The sequence below is a fragment of the Ursus arctos genome, unplaced genomic scaffold, assembly GCF_023065955.2.
Source record: "Ursus arctos isolate Adak ecotype North America unplaced genomic scaffold, UrsArc2.0 scaffold_99, whole genome shotgun sequence".
NCBI lineage: Eukaryota > Metazoa > Chordata > Mammalia > Carnivora > Ursidae > Ursus > Ursus arctos.
The window spans coordinates 65294-90650 of NW_026623121.1; the positions used below are offsets into that span (position 1 = coordinate 65294).

Below are 25357 nucleotides of genomic sequence, written 5' to 3' on the forward strand. Positions count from 1 at the left end.
GTAGGTGACCTTCAGTGTCGGCTTCTTGCGGAATCCAGAGAAACAGACCTGCTCAGCGGGATGGACGGCAAAGGCTCCTACCAGGTGAAGGGCTGGAAGCTCACACAGCAGCAGTTTGTGGCCCTTCTGTGGAAGAGGCTGCTGATTGCCAGACGGAGTCGGAAGGGATTCTTTGCTCAGGTGACAGTGCTGCTCCAGGCAGTGACTCTGGCTTCACAGGTGGGCTGCAGGCTCCCTGACCAGTGAAAAGCAGGAGAGGGTCATGGTTATGAGGTGGATGCTGGAGCCGGACTTTCTGTATTTCAATCCCAGTCCTGCTTCCTGTCGCTCACACATCTGCGAGCAAGTTACTTCTCTGTGCCTCCATGTCGTCATCTTTAGAATATGTGCCTGGGGCGCCTGGGTAGCACAGTCGTTAAGCATCTGCCTTCGGCTCAGGGCGTGATCCTGGCGTTCTGGGATCGAGTCCCACATCGGGCTCCTCCGCTGGGAGCCTGCTTCTTCCTCTCCAACTCCCCTGCTGTGTTCCCTCTCTCGCTGGCTGTCTCTCTGTCACATAAATAAATAAAATCTTAAAAAAAAAAAATGTGCCTATGACAAGGGTTATTATGAGGATTAAAGTGAGTAAGTGCTTAGAATGGGGCCTGGCATTAAGTAGTGCTGTGTGTGTTTGTGTGTGTGTGTATGTGTGTGTGCACGCACATGTGTGTTTTATGGTAGAGGACAGCGTAAAAAAGACAGAGTTTAGAAAAACTGACTGGGTCAATTTAGTTTTTGTAACCTGAAATGCAGTTGACATATAAACTTCTTGGAAACATGACTTTTCTCTAAATTGATTTTTAACTGCAAGTTGATGGAAAGGTAGCCAGAGGGGTCAGAAAAAAAAAAATGGACAAACAGAGAGGACTCATCACACTGTTGCCTGCATGTCAGTCAGTGTTTACATGCTAAGTCGCTTGGTCAGAAGGGATAAAATTATTCCACTGTTTAAAATCGAGAAGCATAGAGAAAGCGTCTGCAGAGATTCTTCCCTGAAGACTATGTGGGTAATGCAGAGAGTATGAGTTTGGAGCATGCAGACCTGGGTCTGACTTCCGGTTCTGCCACTTACTGGCTCTGTGACCTTGGGCAAGTTACTTAGTCTCTCTGAGCTCAGTTACCTTGTTTGTTGATTGGTGATAGGGTTGTAACGATAATGCAATGAGATAATGGTCATATAGTATTTTCTCATAAAGAAGGATTTAGGTAATGATACTTTTTGAGGCCATTCCATAGTGACAGCAGCTGCTGTTTCCTTTCAGAGTGTGGGATCTGACTGGGTCATTTAGTCTTGGCCTGTAGATTACAAGTGAGAATACTGAGGCTGCAGCGGGAGTGACTTCACATGGATACACTTGTAGTAGAGACTAAATTACCAGGCTTCAGGTCTTCTGGCTCCTGGTGCATGGCTTGTTCTCTCGGCCTTTCTTTGAGCTGAGCTGGGCTCATGGCCCATCGTGGTCTTTCTCAGGTCTTCAGAGGGAAGAGGCCAGGACCCAGTGTTGTGAGTCACTCTCACATGTGACCACCATTTACTCTGTAAAGCTTTGAGCTTCGTGCCTCTGCGAGGTGGCCACAGCCCCGGCCTTGTGCTGCCAGGCTCCAGAAATGGCCTGGAGGGAAGAGGTTTCGGTGGCAGGATCTGCTGCTTCCCACCTGCCGTGAATGCCTTGGTGGAGATTTGCTGTGGGTCCTGCGGTGCTCACTTGCATGCTGGCTGGTCTGGGAGGCTGACTGGACTCTTAGGGGCTTGTCCCAGTCTCCTTGTTGTGACATTTGCCCTTGTTTTGCCATTTCCTTTCCCCCTTTGTCCCCTGGTTATAGATCATCCTGCCAGCTGTGTTTGTTTGCATTGCCCTGGTGTTCAGCTTGATTGTGCCCCCCTTTGGCAAGTACCCCAGCCTGGAACTTCAGCCCTGGATGTACAAGGAACAGTACACGTTTGTCAGGTACGTGTTTGCTTTCCGTGCCCCAGGAGAGAAGAGAGCTTACGCAGATGGAGGGTGTTGACGCTGCTGAGGGCCAAGGGGAGGTGGACTCAAGAATCACACAGTGGAATGGATTTTATCAGCTATTCTAAAGCCGCAACACAAACTCATATCGTCTGCAAAGAACAGCAACAAATTGAACCTCCAAAAATAGACCCGTCCTCTGTTCCCGCTCTTGAGCTCCTTTCTTTTTACCCTGCTGTCATCTGTGTTTTACGTAAATAATCTGCCCTTGCAAAACACCTGTGAGGAAGCTATAGGTTGGACTTCTCACAGCTATGTTTTAATTCTGCCGGTTCATCCCAGGGCTTCAGCACACGGTCCCAGCTTTACACCTCCAGCTTCTTGTCTGCACAGTACATTTCATGGTATCATTGCGTTGCAGATATTAACGAGTGTTTGTTCTTCAGACACGAATGCCAGCTACTCTAACAATCCAGTGCTTCAAACAAAAGGACAAAGGAATTTCCCTACTTCCTTCCACAGTTTTCTTCATCTTGGGCTTTTTCTACACCGTTAGATGGGGAAGCATCTGACTAATGTAAAAGGGAAGCCTTAAAACAAACAACGAAAACAAAATATACATAAATATGCAAATTCGTTCTTCTTTCTCTAGCCCCATGTTTTTTTCCTGTTTGGTTCAGGTTCATGGATAACTGTGAAAGTATGTTTGAAAAACTGATCCTTAATGAAATTCTTCACATCAAAAATACGTGTATCAATGTGCATGTGCATTTATACGTGTGCACACACCCATATGCACAACTTTCCATTCATTACAACTTACACAAGCTCAGAGGGCTGTCCCTTACCTTGATCCCAAGTAAGCAGTGAGCGTCAGCTCCTTTTGGGTAGGTTTTGTGTTTTATTCTTTTCTGTTATGAGCGCTTGGCACACAGGAAGTGCCTACCAAAATGTTCAGTTTCAAAGAACAATTCCACCTCCCAGTTCCTGGTTTAAATGAATTGCTGAGCTGGCTGCCTCTCATGTACCCACAGTAATGATGCTCCTGAGGACTTGGGCACCCAGGAACTCTTGAATGCCCTCACCAGACACCCTGGCTTCGGGACCCGATGTATGGAAGGAAATCCAATCCCGTAAGTGTCCCTTGAGCTATGAGACCCTTGACAGCTTGTCACCTGGCGTGATGTCTGCTATATTACCTTTATCAGCTGTGATAGATGCCACATTGTGACTAGTATCATTTGTCCTTCAAAACCTTTTTTTTTAAAGATTTTATTTATTTATGTGACAGAGAGACAGCCAGTGAGAGAGGGAACACAGCAGGGGAGTGGGAGAGAAAGAAGCAGTCTCCCAGCAGAGGAGCCTGATGCGGGACTCGATCCCGGAATGCCAGGATCACACCCTGAGCTGAAGACAGACGCTTAACGACTGCGCTACCCAGGCGCCCCTCAAAACATTTTTTATCTTTAAAAAGCTGATACAGTAATCTAACCAGACCATCTAGAAACAAACTGAGCCGACCAGGAGAGTATTTTAACATCTGCAATATAAAATCACTACAGACGTTTATTTACTGCTTTAGAGGTTAATATTTAATTCAAATAGCACTTTGCACTGATCAGTTGCTTTCCCCTTCTTCCTTTCTACCAGCTCCTGTACCTAGACGCAGAGATAGGCTGCCATTATATATCATTTGCAGTTTGGCTTATCAGTTTCTTCACTTTACCAACCTGAAAGATGTTCTGTATTATTGTGTGTAAAAATGGACATTTTCTTCTTTTGGAGTTGCATATTTTTGTATTTTTCTTCCAAATCCTTTTTAAGGAAGTAGGCAGTGTATGGATAAACGCAGTGAAGTACCCATGTGTCTCTAAGTGGGTATGGGGGGAGGTGTGTGCGGAGGTCTTTGTGCATAAAGACCGTGAAGAGAGGTGCGTTTCCAAGCTACCCAAACCGCGGCCCATGCAGGTTAAAGGTTCTAGGCTCAGATACAATGATTTTCTGGCTCAGTTGTAGCACAGACATGGAGGAATTATGGAGAGGTGGGAAGGTATAGGAGGATTGGAGAAGGACTAACTTGAATTCCAGGTTTTAAAGGGAAGTTACTGAGTTTGCAAGTGACAGACCAGTGTGCCTGGTACCTGGGTGTGCAAGGTTTCAGAGCAGATTTCTAGACGGAATGCTACCATGTCCTTGCCAGCTCTTACTATTGGATATTTACTGAACATTTGCTGGTACTTACTGCTTCATGGGTGGTAAGCCCTAGCAGCCAGTGTTCGTTCCTAAAGAACAAGATGACCGTGATGGAAAAGGACATGGAGACATCCTCTCTGGAGTCACAAGACTTTTGACAAATCTGCATGTTTCGTAGGTGAGGTAGAAGAATTAGATGAGGTGGGTTCGTTATATGCCCGCTGAGCAGTGTGGACTCAGATAAGTGCCAGCACGGAAGGAGCTGGTCTGGGCTCTGGGCTAGCCTACAGAGACAAAAGAGGTCCGGCCCCTGCTGTGCGAGGATTCACAGCACCTGGGCAGAGCACTGCTGCGTGTGCGTGTGAGGGGCGGGGTGACGGAGGGGCCGCACTCTGGCAACTGTTCCTGAATTCACATTCTAGGTTTTACCAAAAGGAGTTGAACTGAGGGAGGTTTGACTGGGATGTTGACACTGGCATTGAGCTTTGTCTCGGTCAGTCATCTTGTGAAGGTTTTAGAGTGTGAACCCCATGTCTTACTTTGACTTTTCCATCAAGTCATGGTGCTTTAGAGAGAACGAGAGAGCAGTCCACAAATGTGATCCTTTGATATTTTTAGTACGTGCAAGAACAACATAAAGAGTGTGGCTCTGCTTTGTAGAATCTTGAAACTGGAAGGGTTGCTAGAAATGACTATTTCCACATGTCATTTTGAACTTTTATTTTACTGGTGGAGAAGATAAGACCCAAGAGGGTGAGCGTCGTGTTGATGGTCCACAGTGATTCAGCGCTCAGGTCAGGCATCAAGGCCTCGTGATGCTTGCAGACAACCTAGCTCTTCATGTACTGAGCACTCTCACCCCATCCCCTCCAAACCCCAATTCCGAGCTCATTTTAGAACATAAAGGGAATCTTGCCATTCTGCACCAGACTCTGGGCACACTGAGCATCACACAGAGACTCCTTCCCAGGCCCGTGTCATCTGGCATCTCCCTCCCTCCACCACTCATCTCCCATCACTCTCCCTCCTACCTCATCCTGTCCCAGCCACGCTGCCTTCCTGCTGTTCCTCAAACATGGAGAGCCTTTTTTTGGGGGGGGCTTTGTACCTGCACTTTCTATCACCTTTGCTTGTAGTGTTGTTTCTCCCCAAATCTTTTCCTGACTCCTTTCTAAGCTTTTATGCCTTGGGAGAAGGCAGTAGTCCCTCTTCTCCTGATTCACTGTCCTCTTATTTTGCTTTATTTTTGGCTGAGTGACGTTTGCTTACTGCCGCATTCCTCTACAAGAACGCAAGCTCCGTGAAGGCAGGGACTTTGTCTTGTTCACCCCAGACTCTCAAATATGCAGAACAGTGTCTGGCACATAGTAGATGCTCAGTGAATATTCGTTGAGTGAACACGGGAACAAGAGACCAAATGCCGGCAGACTGGATTGACTGGAGTTTGGTATCTGAGCATTTAGGGCCTCTTTGTGTTCTTTCATCCTTAACTGTAAAGTGAGTTTCACTTACGTGGTCTGGGGAGATCAAACAAATGGTGAGGGGGTGGTTGCGTGTTTGCGGTGCTTATTGGTGGGCGTGTGCTCCTGAGGCACCAGGAAAGGCCAGGTCCTCTCGGGTGATGCTACCTTTGATGTCCTCCCTTTGCAGAGACATGCCCTGCTCAGTGGGGGAGGAGGAGTGGACCACCGCCCCAGTTCCCCAGACCATCACGGACCTCTTCCAAAAAGGAAACTGGATGATGGAGAACCCCTCACCCACCTGCCAGTGTAGCAGTGACAAAATCAAGAAGATGCTGCCCGTGCGTCCCCTGGGGGCAGGGGGCTGCCTCCTCCACAAGTGAGTCACTCTCCATGTGACTGAGCAGATGGCGGTGCAGGGTAGGCTGGGAGCTGCTGCTTGGGAAGAAGGAATGGCTGACCTGGCATGTCAGGGGGTTGTCTTTCAGTCTTGATCTTCATTCTCATCTTAGGGAAAAGCATGTGAAAAAAAAGCATTTTGAAGGGAAGACGCTGGTTCACAAGTTTCTATATCTTAAGGTTGTTTCTCTATTTTGAAAAGTCAGCCTACGTTACTTACTTTTTAGTTAAAACCAGATCACAACACTGAGGATCCGTGGGCTGTGGAAGACCCAGTCTGGCTTCTCCCACTGAGTTAATGTGACAGAACATACTCTGACAGGCCCGGCTTCATCCCTGCTTCTGCCACAGATGAGCTGGTGACCTCAGACAGGCCACTCAGTTCTTGGGCCTTTTTCCTCACCTCTGAATTGCCCATAAAACCTCTGTGGGTCTTAAAACTCTGACAGTTTGTGAGACTGTGAGTCTGGGGAGCAGTTCTGAGCCTTTTTTCTGAGAACAGTTTCAGGAAGAGGCTTGCTTGTGATCTCCCTCTGTTGCTTCATCAGCATCTGGTTGCAGGGTGAGGACCAGCAACTGTAAATGGGTGCGAGAACTTAATGAAGTCCTGGTTACTTCTCCTTAAAATAACCGTGAATCTATTCATCAGTATAACTCCAATGAAGAAAAGAAGTCACTGGGCATGGTCAGTGATACTGCTCCCTAAAAACCTTTGTGACTATGAAGACTCATATCCCACTGTCTATTGTTCAGTAGTTCAGAATAATTTCCTTGGGGACATCTTGGCTTGGCATAAGTGAATGGCCAATGCTGACAGCTGAATGGACCAGCGTCTGTGTTTGGCTGATGGCAGTGCCTGAGCCCTGTGGGCAGGGTCTGGTCACACTGTGGTCCATGTTTGAGGGACATGTGTCATTGCTACCCATTTTGTTTTCTGCCCCAACTGTGGTTCATAAAGGCACATGTGCTTTCTTTACTTTAAATTTACAGAGCTTCTAGTTCAGTCATGTTATTAAATATGGTGGTTTTTAAACTGGTTTAATTCAAAGTATGAGTCTCCTATTCCAGTTATACTTTTTCCCAAATCACATTCCCAGAGGGTTGTATGGATTCCAGGACAGTTTTTTAGTTTTCACTTTTTATATGGACCTGACAAGGACTTGAAGAAATAGTATTAAAACTACCTATTTTCCTTGTTTTTCAACCCATTTGTTTCTTGGCGCTTTGAAGGAATAAGTGGGACTTGAGAAGAAAAGGAGTCCTTGAAGTCCATTCATACCTCTTGGAAAATGAGATGCCTTATGGCTGCCTCAAAACTTAGCTCTGTCACTACTTCCAATTTTTCCTCCCTTGCCTTTTCCCCAAGAGCCAGTACCCACAGTACTCTGAGCAGTGCAGAGTGGGACCCCTAAAGTGCCCTCATGCTAGGAAGGATCCATGGCTTGTCTATCCAGTCCTCTCTAGCCTACTGTGGTCAGTGCCCATCTGTTTGCTATGGCTCCCCATCTGCTTGCTTGAGACCCATGTTCAGGCCTGAGCTACCAAGTCTAGAGGAGCATCTGAGACGAATAACCACTCCTTCCTCAATGTGTCAGATGCCAGAGTCAATAATCAGGCCCAGGTCCCTTCGCTATCTCACTGGAGTTTCTATAAGCCCCTATAGACCCTTTCTATAAGAGTCAAAAGTTTGCCAGAATCCATTAGAGGTGGCTGTGATGTAACTTCCACAAAGTCTAACTTTGAATTTCCTTTGAAGAGGAAATATCTAAATGAAACACGTACATACTCCTGTGGTATCTGCTGCTGAGTGGTATTGTGTTCCACACTGTCTGTGTTTCATGTCAGGCTGTTATTTAGGTACGGTGGGTTTTCCCTGGTGACAGTAATTCTCAGTCACCTCCTCTGAGTCAAAGGATTCAAGAAACACTTGAAGTTGGCCAAGGTACTTTATCTATTCCAAGACTTGTCAGGAAAGTGGGCCCAGAGTTGCTGGTATGTGGGAGTCACAGTAGGTCAGTCAGATCATGTAGCAGCTTATTGTTTAGGACTTTTGCATACAAAGCCATCACTGGTATTTAGTGAGCTTGTGTCAGCCAAGACTGAGCTACTCTGTATATTTAGTATTTGAAAGTGTACATCCTGTATATGGAGCATGGCAGTTATTCTTTCTCTTATTTCCTACACGGTATCAATATAGGTCATTAGGAATTTTATACAAGACCCTTTGTAATGGGCTTATAGAACCATTCTTATAACCAGAATCTTAGAATTTCTTTTCTTTTTTCTTTTTTTTTTTTTTTTTAGAATTTCTCTATTAGATTGCTATGCTATATACTGTTGTTTTAAATTTATTTACAGCTGGAAGAATTTAACTTATTTAAGTAGTTTCACATTAATATTTCTGTACTTACTAAGTTTTCAAGCCACAGTGTGTGTGTGTGTGAGAATTTACAACCTGCTATTCTTATAAGGTCAGGAACAGTGGACCAAAGTGAATGCCAATAGGCCATTCTCAGACTTCTTTCAATAGTTTCATTATGGTACAGGACATTTTTTTTTTTTTTTTTTAGGCTTTATTTATTTACTTGAGAGAGAAAGAGGAGGAGAGAGCACAAGCACGGGGAGCAGCAGCAGGAGGGGGAGAAGCAGGCTCCCCACTGAGCAGGGAGCCTGATGCAGGGCTCAATCCCAGGCTACAGGATCATGACCTGAGCGGAAGGCAGACACTTAACCGACTACTGAGCCACCCAGGTGCCCTGGTACTAGACTAGAACTCAGTGAGATGTTATGGATTTGTTTTTCAGATTTTTGACTTGAAAATAATCATGTTTAAACTCTGAGTAAAAGAAATGTATTTATTTATTGAACAGATGTTTTTCCCTGGGCTATTCATCAGATATTTGTGTGTGTTTGTGTGTGTGTGTCCTCCTTGATTGTGTTTTCAACTGCATCAGTGACTCCTCAGATCCTCACTGACTTTCTCTCTCCAGGAAGAGCATGTCAGTGGACATCCTGTGTCCATCTGTGTTATCTCTGAAATGTTCTTCGTCTCAGCCAGTGTTGTGTTCCTGATCCAGGAGTGGGTCAGTGAAGCTCATGACTGCAGTTCATGAGCAGTGTAGATTGTCCTCTACTGGCTCTCCAGTTTTGTGTGGGATACGGTAAGAACACCCATCTGCTGCTGCTTTCTAAATCTCTGTTGGGGCTATGGATTGGAAGAAAGAGCCCCTGTCTCTTCTAAAAGGGTTCTAGCTAATCTAAAGATGAATGAAAAAGGGAAAGGCAGAAGCAGCTGTATATTTTCATGACACAGAACTGATCTTATGCCAGAGAGAAAAAAAGTCAGTCTACACTGACTGCAAGTAATACCACTGTCACCTAATTTGCTAAGTGACAACTTTTCAAAGAAACACTAAGGTAGAAGACTCTTAGTCAAAACTCAAAACCTCTCTGATAGGTTTTTACCTCCAGAGTTAGGATGTTCTTTGCCTTACTAGGAATTTATCTGTCCTTTGAATTCTTGAGGACCAGATAAGTGAGAGGTGAGTATGCTTCCTGTTTTTCAGTTTTCCCTCAGATAGCTAATAATTTACTATGTTGTATTTGCAATATATATTAGAAACATAAAATCATATAGCTGTAAATATAGACTACCATGAGAGCTTGCAAGTACCAAATCTAGTTTAAGAAGGCTAAGGTACTCAACTAAAATAAAAATTAAAGTTTTTTTTTTTGTAGGAAAATCCTAATACATCTGTGACAGTACCAATGAAATTCTCCTTGTGGGGTTATTAGCATGCTATTTACTTGAAGTAACTTAATACTTACAATAAAGACAGTACATTTATTACTGGCTCATTACCTTATAGCAACACAATAGTTCCAGGTAAGAGGATACAAATATAAAACACAATAAAAAGAATCAGAATGTATCTGGAGGCTTTTATTAGGGCAAACATTTCCATAACCACAAATATCTCATTATCACAGATACATTGTCCCAAGTATCTTTGTTAAATAGTAATCCAAGGTGAACTAAAAGTTAGCAAAATAAATTGTAAATGAAGACATTTCAGCATATAAACCAATGAGTCTTCAACAGTTTTTAATATGAGGATCTAATAACATTATTTTTCACATAAATAGTTATTAATATAAAAACCAAAATTAGTAGAGATGATACAGATGATATTGTACTTTTCCATAATAAACATGTTTAATATTTTTATGACTCTCATTTAGTATTACAAAATAAACTTTACTGGACAAAAACTTTTAAAATTTCAGAAAAATAGACATGAAAAGGTTGACAATGTATATAAATAATTTAAAAATATTATCATAGGCATGGAAATGTGACATAATCATTTCAACATAAGGAAATGCTATAAAAGCAGGGAGTTGTCAAAATAGAGTACAAAAGACATTCTGAAACAAATGAAAAAAATCAAGATCTTGTAGGAATGACAACAATTTTTAATGTATGACAGATACTGAAATGCCAAAGGGAAAATGAACAGAACTATTTCGTCATGGTGGAGACAATGGACAGAGGTAGCTTTTAAAAATGCAAAGGACATAGCAAATTAACTTACCACCTCCTTCAAATAAAAATAAGAATCTCTTGGGAGAATTTAAGCACCATTAGCAGACGCATCTTATAGCAGTTAATGAAATGCTTCGTATTTCAATGGAAAACTATTTCAATGGTGAAAATGACATAGGAATCAGAAGCATATTCTGCTGAGACTCAAGGAAGTTAACACTCTCCCGAACTGGAAAAAAACATTTCATAAGAAGGCATATAAAGTTAAAAACCAAATCAAATTTGTTATGAGAATAATTCATGCCTAGTGAAATAGCTTACCAGCTGCCACAACCCTGGGATCCTCATGAGACTGATGTCTCCCAGCTGCACGACTGTCTGCACTCTCATTCCACCAAAGAACATGAACTGCAGAAATAAACCAAAAATAGTTTCTAAAGACTATGGTGTTACTACAAGTAAGAAATACAGAAAAATTAATCAGAAACATTAAGTCTTGTTGTTTAAATCAAAATAGTGAATATCCAAAAGGTAAAATTAAGTATGTTAGTAGTAAGATTTCAGAAGGGCTCAGAGATTTGGCAGAGAAATTTATAAATTAATCAAACTGGTTTTATAGATGAAGAAACAGAAGGCTCTAAAGGGAAAGTAAATAACACACTAAACACACAATTAAGTCTAGAATGAGGCCTCGTGACTTTCTAATACCTTTTAGTTTATTTAAAAAAGGAAGATTATAAAATAATTGTGTTTACTACTGAAAATTTTGATGATACGAAGAAGCAAAAGTAGCGTAATTTTAACCACCTCAAGAGAACCTCTATTGACATTTAGAGCATTTCTTTTAAACAAATGAGTAAAATCAAATTGGGGCAAGCTATATATTACACTTACCAATAGATTTTAAAAAACCAATAATGCGTATTTCCCATGGTAGTAACCTTAATTTTTAACAGCTATGTGAATTCCTCCCTATAGATATAAGAACTTTTTATCCAAACCCCTGACCTATTAGATTATTATTTTATTTTTGAAATATGGAATAAATGTTTTTGTGCATAATATTTTACAAATTTTTAATAACTACAATGTAAGTATGTTAGCTGTATAGGAAAATGCGGATAAAAAGAGAAAAGAGGAGTCATTTCTATACCACATAGAAAAAAAAAACTTTTATATTTGTTGTATCTCTTTCCATATTTATGTATATACATATAGGTACTTTTATGAATATGTATTTATACACACATAAACATGTAAATTTACAGTTATATAAATACATGATGTAGATGATACATATTTTTTTCTGGATTATATGCATACTACATAAAAATGTTCCTTTATTGTAAATAATACTGACATAAACTTCGTTAGAGCAGCATCTATATATATATCTATAATAACAAAGTTGATGACAACTACTACTAATATTTATTGGGTGTTGATTATGTCAGACCTGGTTTTAAGCATTTTGCATATATTAACTCATTTAGTCTTCATAATAATTTTAGGTGGTAGATTATTAGTATCATCATTTTATGGATGAGGAAACTAAGGCACAGTGAGGTTAAATAACTTACCCAGGCTCACAAAGTTCTAAGTGGTGAAGCTGGGATTCAAACCCAGGAAGTCTGGATCTGAATATTCTCTTAATATAAACTCCTAAAATTTAAATTCAGAGAACCAGAGTATATCTTGTGTGTGTGTATATATATATATATATATATATATATATATATACACTTACAAATATACAGTGTATATGTTATACACTGTCCTCCAGAAATGAAGTACTCAGCATATTACCATTCTCCTAGTACACTAACAATGAATTAAGATTAAAAAATGTGTGCGCACACACATTTTCTTTTCTTTTTTTAAAAGATTTTATTTATTTATTTGACAGAACAAGAGAGCAGGAGAGCACAAGCAGTGGAAGTGGCAGAGGGAGAAACAGGCACCCTGCTGAGCAGGGAGCCTGATGTGGGGCTCGATTCCAGGACCCTGGGATCATGACCTCAGCTGAAGGCAGTCACTTAACCAACTGAGCCACCCAGGTGCCCCTTCTTCTTTTTTTTTTTTTTTAAAGATTGATTTATTTTAGAGAGAGAGCACATGTGTGCATGAATGGGGGGAAGGGCAGAGGGTGAGGGAGAGAGAGAATCTCAAGCAGATTCCCCACTGAGTGCGGGGCCCAGTGCAGGGCTTAATCTCATGACCCATGAGATCATTACCTGAGCTGAAATCACAATTTGGACACCTAACTGACTGAGCCACACAGGCGCCCCAAGATTACAATATGTATGCACACACATTTGCATAATTTTTTCTTGCAAAAGTTATACATGTCCATTATAGTAAATTAGAAACTTAAAAAATCTTTAATCTCATTATTTAAATATGGCTATATATTTTGTGTCATTTCAAGTTTCCTTCTTGTATAACTAAACACACCTACATATCCATGCATATTTCCTTAATATTGGCAAAAACAATTCAAAAAATTAAGGCTTTTTGCCCAGGGCAGCCCCAGAGTGGCCTCTTACAACACAGGAACTAAGCCCTGCCCACAACTGGCAAAAAGTGCTATTGCAGACAACTGGACTCCAGGCAAATATGGCTCAGCCACAATAGTAAGGTATATGCAACACACATAGGAAACACTCTGGAAGGGGCAGGTTCTGGTGAACAGGTGACACTGCACTGCAGAGCACTACATGACCTCTTCTTCATAAGGCCATTACTTGCCTAACACATAGAAAGAGACACAGAGAGACAAAATGAAGACACAGAAGAATATGTACCAAATGAAACGACAGGACATAATTCAGCAAGAGAACAAAATGAAATAGAAATAAGCAATATACCTGATAGAGAATTTAAAGTAATGATCATAAATATACTCACTGTGCTTGAGAAAGGAGTGGAGGATCTCAAAAAGAGATAGAAAATATAAAAAGAACCAGTGAGAGATGAAGAACTCTGTAAATGAAATTAAAAAATACACTAGAGGGAATATATAGTAGATTAAAGGGAGCAGAAGAATGGACCAGTGAGCTGGAAGACTGTAATGGAAAACAATAAAGCTGAACAGGAGAAAGAAAAAAGATTAATTTAAAAAAATGAGAATAGGTTAAGGGAACTCAGTGACACCATCAAGTGTAATAACATTTGCATTATAGGGATTCCAGAGAAAAGAGAGAAAAGGGGCAGCAAATTTATCTGAAGAAATAATAGCTGAAAACTCAAGGAAACAAATCCAGGTTCAGGAGGCACAGAGAGTTCCCAACAAAATCATCCCAAGGAGGTCCACACCAAAATATACAGTAATTAAATGGCAAAAAGTACTGATAAAGAGAAAAATTTAAAAGCAGCAAAAGAAAACAAAACAGTTATATATGAGGGAAACTCCATGAGGCTATCAACTGATTTTTCAGCAGAAACTTTGCAGACCAGAAGAGAGTGGCATGACATACTCAAAGTGCTGAAAGGAAAAAACCTGCAACTGAGAATACTCTATGCAGCAAAGCTATCATTCAGAACAGAAGGAGAGAAAAAGAGTTTCTCAGATGAATAAAAGTTAAAGGAGTTCATCACCAGTAAACCAGCCTTACAAGAAATGTCAAAGGGGATTCTTTGAGTGGAAAGGGAAGACTGTAAGCAGGAGTAAGAAAAGGAGGAGGGGAAAACATTTCAGAGGTACATATAAACTTGATAAAAGTAGTAGATTGATCACTTATAAAACCAGTATGGAGGTTAAAGACAAAGCAGTAAAATCAAGTATATCTATAAAAATCAGCCAAAGGATTCACAAGGAGATGTAAAGTATGACACATATACCTAAAATGTAGAAGGGAGGGGAGTTAAGATTTAGTGCTTTTATAATGGGTTCAAACTTAAGTGACCATCAACCTAACATAGACTGCTATATGCATAAGATGTGTATATAAACCTAATGGTGACCACAAATAAAAAAAACGGTAGTAGATATACAAAAAGTATAGAGAAAGGAATCCAAGTATATCACTAAAGAAAGCCATCTAACCACAAGTGAAGAGAGCCAGAGAAGGAACAAAGAATAATAATAAATAAAAAAAAGAGTAAGTTACAAAATGGCAATAAGTACATACCTATCAATAATTACTTTGAATGTAAATGGACTAAATGCTCCAATCCAGGTGACTGGATAAGAAAGCAAGACATCTATATGCTGCCTAAAAGAGACTCAGTTCAGACCTAAAGACACATGCAGACTGAAAGTGAAGGGATGGGAAAACATTTATCATGCAAATGAAAAGAAAGCTGGGATAGCAATGCTTATAGCAGACAAAATAGAAATGGAAACAACACTGTAATGAGACATAAAGGACACTACATACTCATAAAGGGAACAATCCAACAGGAAAATGTAACAATCATAAATACTTATGCACCGAACATGGGAGCATCCAAATACATGAAGCAGCTATTAACAAACATAAAGGAAGTAATTAATAGTAATACAATAATAATAGAGGACTTTAACACCCCACTTAAATCAATGTCTAGATCATCCAAACAGAAAATCAACAAGGAAACAATGGCTTTGAATGACACACTGGACCAGATGGATCTAGCAGGTATATTTAGAATATCCCATCCTAAAACAGTGGAATACACATTCTTTTAAGTGCACATGAAACATTCTCCAGGACAGATCACATGTTAGGCCACAAAACAAGTCTCAACAAATTTAAAAAGACTGAAGTCATACCATACATCTTTCCCAACCACAATGCTATGAAATTAGCAATCACAAGAAAAAGTCTGGAAAGACCACAAATACATGGAGGTTAAATAACATGCTACTAAACAATGAATGGGTCAACCAAGAAATCAAAGTGGAAATCAAAAAATATAGGGAGACAAATGAAAATGAAAACACAAGGGTCCAAAATCTTTGGGATGGAGTAAACGCTGTTCTTGGAGGGAAGTTTATAGTAATATAGATCCACCTCAAGAAGCAAGAAAAATCTCAAATAAACACCTGAAACTTACACTGAAAGGAGCTAGAAGAAAAGGAACAAACAAAACCAAAAACCAGTAGAAGGGAATAATAAAAGATCAGAAATAAATTAAATAGAAACAAACAAACAAAAAATAGAACATATCAATGAAACCAGGACTAGTTCTTTGAAAAGAGCAAGAAAATTGATAAACCTTTAATCAGACTGTTCAAAAATAGAGAGGATTAAATAAAATCAGGAATGAAAGAGGAGAAATAACAACCAACACCACAGAAATACAGAGGATTAGAGAATATTATGAAAAATTATATGCCAACAAACTGGACAACCTAGAAGAAATGGATAAATTCCTAGAAACAAAAGACCTCCTGAAAATGAATCAGAAAGAAACAGAGGGGCGCCTGGGTGGCACAGCGGTTAAGCGTCTGCCTTCGGCTCAGGGTGTGATCCCGGCGTTGTGGGATCGAGCCCCACATCAGGCTCCTCCGCTATGAGCCTGCTTCTTCCTCTCCCACTCCCCCTGCTTGTGTTCCTTCTCTCGCTGGCAGTCTCTATCTCCGTCAGATAAATAAATAAAATCTTAAAAAAAAAAAAAAAAGAAAGAAACAGAAAATTTAAGCAGACTATAAAAGTGATGTAATTGAATCACTGATCAAAAAACTCCCAAAACACAAACGTCCAGGACCATATGGCTTCACAGGTGAATTCTACCAAACATTTGAAGAAGAGTTAATGACTATTCTTCTCAAACTATTCAAAAAAATAGAAGAGGAAGGAAAGCTTCCAAATTCATTCTATGAAGCCAGCATTACCCTGACACCAAAACTAGATAAAGACACTACAAAAAAGAGAACCACAGGCCTGATAAACTTAGATGCAAAAATCTATAACAAAATATGAGCAAATCAAATCCAACAATACATTAAAAAAATCATTCACCATAACCAAGTGGGATTTATTCCTGAAATGCAAGGGTAGTTCAATATTTGCAAAGCAATCAAATGATACATCACATCAATAAAAGAAAGGATAAAAACCATATGATCATATCAACAGATGTAGAAAAAGCATTTGACAAAGTACGACATCCATTCACGATAAAAACCCTCAACAAAGCAGGTTTAGAGGGAACATATCTTAACATAATAAATGCCATATGTGAAAAACCCAATGCTAACATCATACTAAATGGTGAAAAACAGCTTTTTCTCTACATTCAGGAACAAGGTAAGGAAAAAGAGGTCCACTCTCACCAATTTTATTCAACATAGTACTGGAAGTCCTAGCCACAGCAATCAGACAACGAAAAGAAATTAAAGGCATCTAAATTGGTAAAGAAGAAGCAAAACTCACTATTTGCAGATGGCATGATACTATATATAGAAAATTCTAAAGACTCCCACCAAATACTACTAGAACTGGTAAATGAATTCAGTAAAGCTGCAGGATACAAAATCAACATAAAGAAATCTGTTGCATTTCTATACACAAATAATGAAGTAGCAGAAAGAGAAATTAAGAAAACAATCCCATTTTCAATTATATAAAAAATAATAAAATACCTAGGAATAAACTTAACCAAGGAGGTGAAAGACCTGAATGCTGAAAACTATAAAACACTGATGAAAGAAGTTGATGATGACACAAACAAATGGAAAGATATTCCATGCTCATGGATTGGGAGAACCAATATTTTTAAAATGTCCATACTACCTACCCAAAGCAATCTACAGATTTAATGCAAGCCTATCAAAATACCAACAGCATTTTTCACAGGACTAGAACAAATAATCCTAAAATTTGTATGGAAGCACAAAAGACCCTGAATAGCCAAAGTAATCTTGAAAAAGAAGAACAAGACTGGAGGCATCATAATCCCAAATTTCACGATATACTACAAATCTGTAGTAATAAAAACAGTATGGTACCAGCACAAAAACAGATGCATAGATCCATCATAGATCAATGGAACAGAACAGAGAGCCCAGAAATAAACTCGTATTTATATGGTCAATTAATCTTCAACAAAGGAGGCAAAAGAAAAAGACACTCTTCAATAAATGGTGCTAGGAAAAATGGCCAGCTACATGCAAAAGAATGAAACTGCACCACTTTCTTTCACCATACACAAAAATAAACTCAAAATGGATTAAAGACCAGAGGTACCTGGGTGGCTCAGTCAGTTAAGTGGCTGCCTCTGGCTCAGGTCATGATCCCAGGGTCCTGGGATTGAGCCAAGCATCGGGCTCCCTGCTCAGTAGGGAGCCTGCTTTTGCCCCTCCCCTTTGCTCATGTGCGTGCTCTCTCTCTCTCTCTCGCTCTCTCTCGCTCTTTCCCACTCTCTGTCTTAAATAAATAAAATCTTTTAAAAAATGGATTAAAGACCTAATTGTGGGACCTGAAACCATAACTCCTAGAAGAAAACACTAGCAGTAATTTCTCTGACATTAGCCGTAGCAACATCTTTGATATGTCTCCTAAGGCAAGGGAAACAGCAGAAATAAACTATTGGGACTACATCAAAATAAAAAGTTTCTGGGGTGTGTGGGTGGTTCAGTTGGTTAAGTGTCTGCCTTCTGTTCAGGTCATGATCCCAGAGTCCTGAGATCGAGCCCCATGTCAGGCTTCCTGCTCAGCAGGGAGTCTGCTGCTCCCTCTCCCTCTGCCTCTTCTCTGGCTTGTGCTCTCTCTTTCCCTCTCTCACTCTTGCTCTCAAATAAATAAAATCTTTAAGAAAATGAAAAAAAATAAAAAACTTCTGCACAGCAGAGGAAACCATCATTAATACTAAAGGACAATCTACTGAATAGGAGAAGATATTTGTAAATGATATATCTGATAAAATATATAAAGAACCTATATAACTGAACACCCAAAAAACAAATAATCCAATTAAAAAATGGGCAGAAGACATGAATAGACATTTCTCCAAACAAGGCATACAGATGGCCAACAGACACATGAAAAGATGCTCAACATCACTCATCATCATCAAAACAAATCTAAACCACAATGAGATATCACTTCAAATCTGTCAGGATGGCTAAAATTAAAAAAACACAAGAAACAGCAAGTGTTGGCAAGGATGTGGAGAAAAAGAAACCCTCATGTGCTGTTGGTGTGAATGCACACTGGTGCAGCCACTCTGGAAAACAGTATGGAGGTTCCTCAAAAAATTAAAAATAGAATTACCATAGGATCCAGTAATTCCACTACTGGATATTTACCCAAAGAATATGAAAACATGAATTTGAAAAGATATGCACCCCTATGTTTACTGCAGCATTAATTATAGTAGTCAAGCTATGGAAGCAACCCAAGTTCCATTGATAGATGAATGCATAAAGAATTTGTGGTATATATATATAACGGAATATTACTCAGCCATAAAAAAGAATGAAATCTTGCCATTTGCAACATATGGATGGATATAATACTAATGGATATAATGCTAAGCAAAATAAGTCAATCGGAGAAAGGCAAATACCACATGATTGCACTCATAATGGAATTTAAGAAACAGAACAAAGAAAAAAAGAGACAAAGAGCCCTGACTCTTAAATATAGAAAACTGTTGGTTGCCAGGGGGGAGGTAAGTGGAAAGGTGGGTAAAATAGGTGAGGGGAATTAAGAGTACACTTATCATGGTGAGTACTGAGTAATCTATAGAACTGCTGACGCACTATATTGTATTCCTGAAACTAATTTAACACTGTATGTTACTTATACTGAAATTTAAAAAAATGAAAAATTAAAAAAATGTCAAATATAACAGGTAAGCCTTTTTATTTATATTGCCAATTTTTTGAGGGAAAATGAAGCAGATATGAACCCAAAAGTTTAACTCATTTTTCTCTGACCTATCTAATACCATATCTATATAATGTATCCTTATCAGGTAAAAACTGGCATCTCATTGTTTTAATCTGAATCTTCTTTAATACATTTTTAGTAGTCATCTGTGTCTACCTTTGTAGAAGTATTTATTATTTATTTATTTTTTGCTTTTTGATTTCATTTTAGGTATTTTGGGAGGCACGAGGTTTGACCTTTGTTTAATAAAATCATCAGTTTATTCTCTTTTCCCTTCATAGTTTCTTCATTTGCTTTTTGGCTTAGAAATATTGTTTCCAAACACATTATTAATTAAATTCATCTGTACTTTGTTTTAGTAATTGTATGAATTCAATTTTTTAACTGAAATCCATAATCCATCTTGATTTTATTTTAGCATATTGTATAAGATACGCATCTAATATTTTTTCTCCTCTTCATATATTTTCCAAATTGAATATACATCTATTACATATATATTAGTAGAGGTTGGCTTCCTGAGCCATGATTAGCTCAGTTTTGGATATGTCAGGTCTGAGATGTCCATTGGACATACAGTGGAGAAGATGAAGAGGCAACCGGATAGTACAAGTCCTTCAAATATTTATGAGCTGTTCTTAGTCATTTATCCTTTCAGGTAAACATTACAAACATTTTTCAGAGTTTGCCACAAGAAAACTCTCTGAAATTCTGACTGGAGTATCTTTCAACTTTAAAAATTAAAGATCCCAAATAGGTATTTTATTAAATTAATAAACCACATGCTTATATCATATATATATTACATATACTTGAGTAGTGGAAAATGGGTAATTTTTTTTCTTTGGGCTTGTCCATGTTTTTAATATTTATAATAACTACATATTACTTTTTCACCCCTAAACAATCTTTCTAGCCCAAGTAATGTTATTTAAAAAAAAAAAAATCACAGAGACATCTGAATGGTGCAGTTAAGTGTCTGACTCTTGGTTTCTGTTCAGGTCATCTCAGGGTCTTGAGACTGAGCCCTTCATTGGACTCCACACTCAGTGTGGAGTCTGCTTAAGACCCGCTCTCCCTCCACCCCTCTCCATCATTCTCTCTCGTGCATGTGTGCTTTCTCTCTCTCTCTAAAAATAAATAAATTTTTTTAAAAAATTCAAGAAGCACAAACTTCTAGTTGCAAGATAAATAAGTTTTGGGGCTGTAATATACAACATGATGACTACAGTTAACAATTCTATATTGTATACTTGAAAGCTAAAAGAGAGTAGATCTTAAAAGTTCTTATCATAAGGAGAAATAATTTGTAACTGTGAGGTGATGGATGTTAACTAAACTTATTGTGGTGATCATTTCACAACATATAAATATATCAAATCATTATGTTGTATACCCTAAACTTCTATGTCGATTATATCTCAATAAAACTGGGAAAAAAGGAAAAAAAAATCATTAAAAGTACATTAGGAGGAAAATAAGGTGATGAAAGAAATAGGTGACTTTTTCAGGTTCCTTCCAGTATTTAAAATTTTATCATTTTGATGTATCAGGGAAAAGAACAGTTTAGTATTTAAAAAAACTTTATGAGGTGAATAACATTCTTTTTTAAAAAAATATTTTTATTTATTTGAGAGACAGAGATAGTGACAGAGATAGCGAGAGAGAGCACGAGCAGGGAGGAGCGGGAGAAGCAGGCTCCCAGTTGAGCAAGGAGCCCTATGCGGGGCTCGATCACAGGAGCCCAGGATCATGACCCGAGCTGAAGACAGACACTTAACCGACTGAGCCACCCAGGCCTCCCAGGTGAATAAAGTTCTAAATAAGATGTAAAACAGGTTTGCTCAACCCTTAAAATTATAAAGCTAAAACTTGGACAATAAAAAATAAAATATACTCCATAATAAGAACAGAGACAAACTGATCAAAGGAACTTAATGTGGATCACCCATATATTTTGCAATTTCATAAGAAGAAATAGACAACTGTACCTCTGTTGAGCACTCCATATTCTGCATGGAACACTCCAACTAGTTTTGTGTAGCCTCGATTGATATGAGCATGAACTGCCCTTTTAAATGGGTCACCCCACAGAGCTGGCCCACCAGGTTTCATCTGAAAAGTAGCAAGTTCATAGATTCCTAGAATAGGGAGAAAAATAATTATTTTATAGAACACATTCAAGCAATTTCTAATCAAGTTCAGTTTGCTTCCAGTGGAAGGCTAACTATATATATAGATTTTGAGGATCATACCCACATACATGTTTATGTAGACATATTTACTAATAATTTGCATTGTTTTTCTTTGCTTTTATGTTTAAAAAGTCCTTGTCCCAGTTTAAGGGTCAGTTGTTAAATTTATCATACAGAACAAACAAAAATGGATGGAATCTATAGTTAAGGTATTATCTAAGCTATTTTTAGAATATAAAATTTGTCAGTAAAAGTTAGTGAGAATTTATGATGCAATAGTACTTTTTAGTTGCCTGAGTCATATTTTTATAAAAGAAATGAATAAAGGACGTATTTCCAGTCTCTTACAGTTCTATTCTTCTTACCAATTTCTACCAATTTATCTCTCTCTATAATTTCCCCTGTAAGATTCCATTTCCAACAGGAACAGCAAGCAAATAATGAACCTGAAGTGATTGTCTCCGAGTTCTGAGGAAAAAAATAATTCTAAAAGAGATGGTTTTATTACTCCTAAATATCCAGGTAAATATTTGGAAAGCATTTTACCTTCTGGATGGAAGTATAGACCAGGTGAAGAGAAGGAAACCAGGGGACAAGTAGATTTAGAAAGTAAAAGAAAAACGTGCAAAGTTACTGAAGAATCATGAATAACACAGAGGAAAAGAACTAAGATTTGATACTTTCTGAGAAGCCAACTAGTTCATTTAGTTAGTGCTGAAAGCTGAGGGGGAGCTAAGAGGGTAAGTTTCTAAAGACTTTTCAAATCTCTTATAATCTAAAACACACTACAAAGTTGGGAATAATGGGGGAAATAAGACAACATTTAAATTAGTTTGCTTTTGCTAATCTGACCTTTGTTTAAAACTGGACTGAGGTAATAATTTCTTTAAGTCAGCAAGAAGTGAAATCAGCAAGAAGACAAATCTTTAGGAATTACTTTCAAACTGAGAAATAAGAAAGAGGAAGACATGAAAGTTAAGACTATAGTAATACAGCTTTGCAGTGCAGTTAACTCATTCCTAGTCAGTTTTATAAGCAAATATATACTTAAGATTTAAGATTAGTTGTAGTTTATGGAAAAATACTTTTATATTTAAAAGTTTATGTTATTTTAAAATTATGACAAAGTATCACATAGCATCCCTCACCTACCCACAGATGTGTTCTCTGCTCCCAAGGCCCAACTTCTCAACCTTTACTGACCATGTTAATGTTTTCTATAATATAGCTAAGCTTTAAGAATCAATAAGATACCAATATGGAAAAACACTTCATTATTTAATGGTCATTTCTCAAAAAGACAAGCTAAGAGCACAATCTATTTTTATCTGAACAATTAACATATGTTCCTATATTAAACAAAGATTAACTTCTTTTCCATTAGAATTTGAGTTTTTATAGCTTAAAATCTTTAATGTTTTCTCTATCGGAATCAAAAGTGACTAAGGGGGAGGACTTACCTTCTTTTGGAGGCTTTTCTGGTTTGCACCATGGCACCAAATAAGTAATCTCACTCTCTTGTTTATCAATAAGAGCCAAATTTGGAATGAGGTATTGTTCTTGCCATTCCTTATCTTTGGCCAATGCTTTCCGAACTTCAGTTCGATGAGCAAAATTATCTATGGGAAAAGGAGTAAGAAAACCAAAAATTACTGATTTAAGATCACCTGTGTTTCTTCTGTTTCATTCAGTTCACCATGTGTTCATCAAGGGCACAGAAGGACACTGTATTATATCACTAGAGATAACATACAGATGTGACATCTGTCTCCCAAGTTTCTCGTGGCCTGAAAGGGCAGTAGAAATGTAAACAACTAATGCTAATGTCATGTAGTGGGCTTTACAGACTCTACCACTTAGTAGGCAGTTAGGTTAACTCATGTTAAGGTATTAAATCTTTCTGTGCCTATTTCTTAATCTGTAAAATGGGGATAATGATATAGTATCTCCCTCTAGTGTTGTTAAGATTAAATGAATTAGTAAACAAGAGGAGCTTACAACAGTGTTTGGCACCTCCTTAGAACTCAAAACACATTAACTAGTCTTATTAATTTAATCGAGGCATTTAAATTATAGTGGCAGTTTAGGGTATTTTTCTATGGTGGTCGTGGTGATGGGTGATCAGGTCAAGATACACCTTGAATTACATTTAACGTAAATGAAATTAAGATGCACTTTGACAGCTATTGCTTTGAACCAAGAGCTTCCAAAGAAATAGTGCTGATTCTCTTATTGTCATCCCTTCTTTTTTACTCAGTACTATTTCTCTTCTCTGTTTCCCAAACAAGTACATATATTTGTTAACATATGGGCCTAGTACTACATTTAACTATTAAGGCCTCATAAGACTAATGGTAAAATAGTTTTCTATGGTTTATGCTGAGGATAAGGAATAATATCTATCCTAGAGCTTAAGTAAGTTTTATCAGGACTGTACAAGCAGTTTTTTGTTTTTGTTTTTTTTACTGAGATACAATTCAATTGGTGGTGCATTAAAGCATAAATTGTGTCTTAATGGGGTTTGTTCTACTACAGTTGGGAAGACCCCTAAACTGTGGACATGCTAAGTATAGAATGAGCACTTTTCACATTAAAGTATTTTATGACTATTAACTTTGGAAACAGATGACCAAATACTAAATGAAATTATTAAAAGCTTTTGGATATCATGATGTACTACTGTGGACTTCAGGATAATTAGACAATGGAGTAACAAACATTCTTGGGATTCCAGTAACCATACTCCTTCCTCTACTAAACCAGGGGTGGATCAGTTTCAATATGGGAAGAACTCTAATTCCTTTTCCTTTACTTCCCTAAACTAGTATAATGACAGTGAATTCCTTGAAACTCTGGGGTATAGAAATAAAATAAAAGTGGTCCAAAACCTAACAGATTTATTATATCCTACAGAAGGGTGAAGCCTTCAAAGTTTACTATCATCTCCTATTACCTTCTATTTCACTAAAGTCCCTAGACATTTGAATAATTTCTGTTGAAACACTGATATCCCCTATAGCTTCAAAAAAAAATTCTACTTTGCTTTTATGATCTTAAGCCACTCGGGTTCTTGCAATCACTGCTTTAAATTTTTTATAAACCATCTTTACAAAAAGCTATTCTTAACTTTCCCTAAGAATTAGAGTGTGGTTCATAATTTTATGACTTGAAATCTGAGATGCCATTTTCTCACTGTCACATTCTCGTATGCTAATAAAAGGTTCCAGCAATGAGTTACTATAGGTATACCACTGGGAGGCACAATCCCTTAATTTATTTTTTAGTATTGCTATTTAAAAGTTTTACTTCACCTGTATGTATTTATAATAATATGTATGTATTTATAGTACTATAGATCCAAGAACTAAGTCACTAAGTCGTGGGTAACATCTATCAGAATGAAAATCTGTACTGAATACTTAAGCTGATGACTCATACTTAAGCTGATGACTCATACCATACTTCCAAATATGAAACACTTTATTCATTCTGCCTCCAAATTCTACACTCCAGTATCCAACCAATTCAGAGTGAGCTGTCCGAAGATGAATGTTTTTCTTAGTATTTTCCAGGAACTCATTCATCTTTGAGGGCTTAAGATAATAGGTACGAAATTCATAGAGTGTTCCATCGTATTGTCTGGGGCCTGTAGCAAAGGATGAGCACACCTGAAGAAAGATAAGGCAAATTTAAATATTTTGGGAAGGTAGGGTTTATAATATTATGTTACAACCAAATCTGAATCTGGAAACAA

The 25357-nt window shown here is 38.3% G+C and overlaps 2 protein-coding genes across 2 annotated transcripts in view; one reads left to right on the plus strand and one right to left on the minus strand.

The window, feature by feature from the left end:
- On the plus strand, positions 1-11065 carry LOC130543288 (phospholipid-transporting ATPase ABCA1-like). Its single transcript, XM_057309945.1, has 5 exons — positions 1-180; positions 1864-1988; positions 3026-3124; positions 5835-6023; positions 8614-11065. Exons 1-5 carry the CDS (start codon positions 61-63, stop codon positions 8630-8632), a joined length of 552 nt encoding a protein of 183 aa, XP_057165928.1. The 5' UTR covers positions 1-60; the 3' UTR covers positions 8633-11065.
- The window catches only part of LOC130543287 (protein NipSnap homolog 3A), an 18735-nt gene continuing 3349 nt past the window's right edge, over positions 9972-25357 (minus strand). The window contains exons 2-6 of the mRNA XM_057309944.1: positions 25061-25271; positions 23064-23222; positions 21400-21549; positions 10911-10997; positions 9972-10818 (exon numbers count right to left, since the gene is read on the minus strand). Of these exons, the coding sequence (XP_057165927.1) occupies positions 10742-10818; positions 10911-10997; positions 21400-21549; positions 23064-23222; positions 25061-25271 (684 nt within the window). The 3' untranslated portion in view covers positions 9972-10741. The remainder of the gene's footprint in view (positions 10819-10910; positions 10998-21399; positions 21550-23063; positions 23223-25060; positions 25272-25357) is intronic.